The following is a 4,879-nucleotide window of genomic DNA, read 5'->3' on the forward strand; positions in this document are numbered from 1 at the left end:
TGCAGTGAGCTGCTCCGACCAGGGCTATCAGTAGCCAGAGAGGATGGAAGGATTCGCCCTCTTGGCTTCAGACTTCTGCTTTTTAAAATTTTTTTTCTTTTTGGTACAAGGGGTCGAACTTGGTATGTTGTGTTTTCGAGGCAGGTGGTGGCCTGGGTCTGGACTTCTGCTTTTCTGAACCTAGACAGAATGAATCTCTTCTCCTTCTCCTCCTCCTCCTCCTCCTCCTTCTTTTTTGTGCTGGGGATTGAACTCTGGACCTTGCGCTTGCAAGGTAGGTGGCAGAACCACTGAGCTAAATCCCCGGCCAAGTTTCTCTCCTGAGCCAGCCAGAGTGTGGTCGTTTTTCATGGTGGTCCAGGCACGCAGTGTCCGCACCGCCTCCGGCAGGAGGAGGTTTATGGAAATGCTGCATGGGAACGGAGGTGCGACAACGCCAAGTGGCCGAGGGCACGCTGCCCAGGGCAGCTGGTGAGGGCCAGTCCGTCGCCCACTGCTGTGCGCTTGGCCGGGACCGTGGTGCTGCCTTGCCCGTGTCCCTCACTGAAGCCGTCCTGCCTTCGAGGAGATGTTACAGCGCTGATTCCCAAGGGGTGGTTTCAATTTTTTTTTAGTGCGTTGCAGTAAAAGACATTGCTATAATTTCTCTAAAAAATCCTCCCCCACCAAGACCTGTCATGTGAAGGTACAGGATCCCAGTAATGAATGTAACTGTACTGTATACCTAGCTTGTACCAATAAACTCAATAAAAAGAAAAAAAAATTTTTTGAACAGTTAAAAAAAAATCCTCCCCCACCAAGACCTGTCATGTGAAGGTACAGGATCCCAGTAATGAATGTAACTGTACTGTATACCTAGCTTGTACCAATAAACTCAATAAAAAGAAAAAAAAATTTTTTGAACAGTTAAAAAAAAATCCTCCCCCTAGAGCCGGGGATCTAGCTCAGTGGTTCCATCGCAAAGACCCAAGTTGGATCCCCGGTTCCCCCTCAAAAATCCTCCCCCTCACTTTCACTTTTTTTGGTATGGGGGGCTTTGAACTCGGGTCCTTGTACTCGCGAAGCGGGGTCGGAACCCCTGAGCTGAACCCCCGGCCCTCCCCCCGTTTTGAACACATTCCTCCTGCCGTTCTCGCTACTTTCCGGAGCAGCTCCGGAAGTCCTCTTTCCTGAGTATCTTTACACGGTGCAACCAAAAATACGGTGAATCCTGCCGCCGCGCACCGCCCCACGGAAGGGCAGCTCCTGAAGACGCGAGGCTGAGGCCTCGTCCACCTTGTCCGCCAGAGCTGGCGTCGGGAGCTGCTGGCTCCGCCCCCGAATCAAAGTGACCGGGAAAAGGAAACGACGAGGCAGCGCGGCGCAGCTAAAGGCACTCGGGACAAAAAACTTTCTGAACTGCCTCAGAGCGGCAAGATCGATGAGGTCAGTGTGTCCAAAGCCAGGGGGAGGGCTTTAAGGGGGAATAACGGCGACGTGTCTTTTACCGTCATACGCTTTTAAAAATCGAAACACCGTATCTTAAAGATTACACTTCATGTTCACCTTACCAGCAAAAGGGATGAGATCCTGAAGGCATCTGAGCCAATCACAAGCCAGATGGGCAGGGGAGGAGCCAGGGGTGGCAGGGGCGGGCCAAGAGCATGCTTGCCAAAGGGGCACAATGATTGGCCCCAGGAGGCCAACCAAGGCCAGAGCAGGACCAATCAGAATCCTTCTCCTGAAAGACATGGAGGAGCATCATTTTGTTTCCTTGGAAATTCTCCGCTGCCGGGGCAGGCACCACAGGTCCCATTCATCCACAGTAGCAGCAGGTCCTGTTCATGTCCTACCCAGAGCCACCCACTCCATGTGCTTTCTGGCTGGCAAGGCCTGCTTCGCACGATGGGGACCAGAAATGACAGATGCCTGTCTTCCCAGACAACTCTGCAGCTCAGGGTCTGTGCAGAGCCTGGTGTGACAGGAAGAGAAATGAGAACTCTTGTGGGAGAGAAAAGATGAACACACATGGGGAGGCCCTGTCCGCGCTGTCTGCTTTAATGCCGCCGTGTGAGACAGGGCACAGTCTGTACCAGAGCCACCGACTCACCAGCCTATGCCGCTAAACTCAGTGTCCCCACTAACCCCATAAGAGAGCCCCATCATTAAAGCTCTTCCAAAAGCAGTTCTGATCTTTAGATTTTTTTTTTGCTTTGTTTTTTCAGCAGAAGCCCATAGCATCAGGCAGCCACTTAATTGCCTTGCAATTCCTACCTGAGAAGCAAGACAGAAAAGAGGAAAGCAAAAGGTAGTGGCAGGAGCAGCTGGATCGAGCCATACCTGAAGTCCCCCAGTGCCGTTCCACTCTCCATATGTTGGGGGTCTCTCAATTCTATCTGTGGTTCTGTGCTGTATTTTATGTCTTACAATACACAATGGTCCTGACAAAGATAATTTTTAAAAACTAAGCCCCAGAGGGATGGATTGAGTTGCCCAACCACAGAACAAGGCCCACGACTGTCAGATGCAGAGCCAACTGGCTCTAACACAGCTTCCCCGTCAGAGAGGACGTGAGCCCTAGGTAGTGAGACCCACAGAGTGTTTATTCTGGCGTTGTTAGCAGCAGCATTGTGTGTGTGGGGGGGGTCGGCCAGACTTGGGTGGTGGTGAACACAGTAGGGGACACAGGTTTGTGTATCCAGGGACACAGGACACATTCACAGTGAGAACAAGAATCAGAACACCAGGCTTGGACAAGAGTAGAGACAGACGGAGGGGAGGGGAGGGGTCTCCCAGACATGCATGGCCCCTCCCTCGAGGGGGGCCCCGGGGAAGACGAGACAGACAGCAGAGGCTAAATGCCCCCCACCGTGAACCAGGGCGCTGGGCTGCCTGCTGCCCACCCACACACGTCCAGGAAAGAGAGGCGGGCCCAGGGCAGCCCTGCACCAGCAGCTCGGACGCTATGGCTTCGAGGAGATGAGTTCTCGGTCCGGGCAGGAAGGGATGGAGTCCTGAGGGGGCCTGGTCAGACCCCTGGCCCAGGTCAGACCTGCAAAGGAGCCGGCGGGCAGAGGTCAGTGACAGTGGAGAGTGAGGCCAGGGCCGCCTGTCACTCCAACAGCACCAGGGCCAGACCAGAAATCCTGCGCCGATGCCCCTCCTCCCTCGGGTCCGGGCCCCGCCTCCTCCACCCGGGCCTCTCACCTCTCACTCCGGGTTCTCTGTCTCGGACAGTCCTTTGCCACCTTTCGTGAAGCTGGTCAGAGTCTTCTCCTGAATGGAGAGATCCAAAAGGATCAGGAGTGGAGGCAGAGACCACGCACCCGCTCATAACCAGCAGGAAAAGACACCCACCCTGTTGTATTATTTACAGTGTTTTTTCACTCAGCTCTGAAAGGATGAGGGCAACCATATTGGAATCCCATTTTATAGATGTGGAAACCGAGGCACAAAAAAACAAGTCCTTGGAAATGTGAGGAAAGATGAGGCCCTCACTACCCGGGTGAGGGGGCAGTCGTGCCCCATGTGGAGGGGCTGAGACTGCCCTGGAGGCTCTGCGGGGACACAGAAAGCCATGGGGAGGGTGCACTGGGAACACGCACACCTCCACAGCCCTATGGGCACGGCGGGCTGGGCGCAAGCTTCCGGGGAACCTTGGGGGATGAATGGGTGAATCAGGACAGGAGTGAACAGCCGGGGGTGGAGGAGCCCCCCTCCTGTTCATAGCAACCTCTCACTCTTCCCAGAGGAGAACTGGCCTTTTCCCATCTCGCACCTGAACTCCGCGTGGGGCCCACTGTCCTGTCCCCGTCAGAGCTGGAAAAGGGCTGGGGTAGAACCAGCCGAGGGGAGAGGAACTCAGCCCAGTGCCAGATCTAAGGGTGGCACAAACTCAGCCATCAAGACAAAGAACATCTATCTTAAGGGGATAGTTTAAGAAGCCGAAGTTGATGCAAAAAAAAAAAAATCCATGATGATAAATAAATTTCTCCACTTTATTTTTGTGGTATTAGAGATTAAAACCCAAGGCCTTTACATCGAGCTACAACCCCATCCCTTTTTATTTTTTTATATTTGATACAGGGCCTCACTAAATTGCCTAGGCTGGGCTTGAACCTGTGATCCTCCTGCCTCGGCCTCCCAGAGTTTTAGGGTGACAGGCCTGTGTCACCAAACCTGGCTCAAAAATACCCAATTTTCAAGAAAGTCCCACATTCATTACGTCAGACGGACCGACAGAGACTGCGGTCCTCTACAGCATGCTCTGACGTACCTTTAAATGATAATTTCCCCTGAAAATGCCAAGATATAAAAAATAGTGGAAAGAGAAGAGCAAGGGTAATACAACTAACATTGCTTTATGCTTATATATTTGTCAATATATATGTTTCTAAACAATTTACTATAATTTTATTTCCTTGACTCTAGTGGAAGCAAATTCGTTAATATTTTCAAAAATGCATTTCTTTGCTTTTCTTGTCTTCCGTTGACAAAAGGGTTATGGTATACAAAGAAATCATCTTAAATGGCTTTAAAGTGGTCACGACCCCAGGACCCAGGAGGCCTCTTGTCACCCTCACTCTCCCAGCCTCCAGGCCTCAGCCCTGATGTCCCCCCAGCGAACTGCACCCCCAGTCTGCAGGGCAGCCCCCCAAACGCTAGGCGGGGAGTGACCGTGCGATCTGTACACTAGGTCCTGCACCATGACATTCGCTGCCCTATTCTTTACCGAAACTGTTTCCTTGGTCCCCACCCACTGCCAGGAGTCCCTCCTCGCAGCCAGCTCCGCCCCTTCAGCTCGAATCCCGCCGGGACCCAGCGCTCACCTCCACCAGCTGGTGCCAGTGCTCCACCGGCTTGCGCGGGTTGGCCAGCATCTCGGCCCAGTGCTCGCGGC

At 53.0% G+C, this 4,879-nt stretch overlaps 1 protein-coding gene across 1 annotated transcript in view; it reads right to left on the reverse strand.

The window, feature by feature from the left end:
* Positions 1-1,622: 1,622 nt before the first annotated feature.
* Syt3 (synaptotagmin 3) overlaps positions 1,623-4,879 on the reverse strand; it is a 12,313-nt gene continuing 9,056 nt past the window's right edge. Inside the window, 3 exon segments of the mRNA XM_010640865.2 lie at positions 1,623-3,031; positions 3,187-3,255; positions 4,809-4,871. Of these exon segments, the coding sequence (XP_010639167.2) occupies positions 3,190-3,255; positions 4,809-4,871 (129 nt within the window). The 3' untranslated portion in view covers positions 1,623-3,031; positions 3,187-3,189.

The sequence above is a fragment of the Fukomys damarensis genome, unplaced genomic scaffold (genome assembly GCF_012274545.1).
Source record: "Fukomys damarensis isolate Sample0158 unplaced genomic scaffold, DMR_v1.0_HiC HiC_scaffold_19, whole genome shotgun sequence".
Classification (NCBI taxonomy): Eukaryota; Metazoa; Chordata; class Mammalia; order Rodentia; family Bathyergidae; genus Fukomys; species Fukomys damarensis.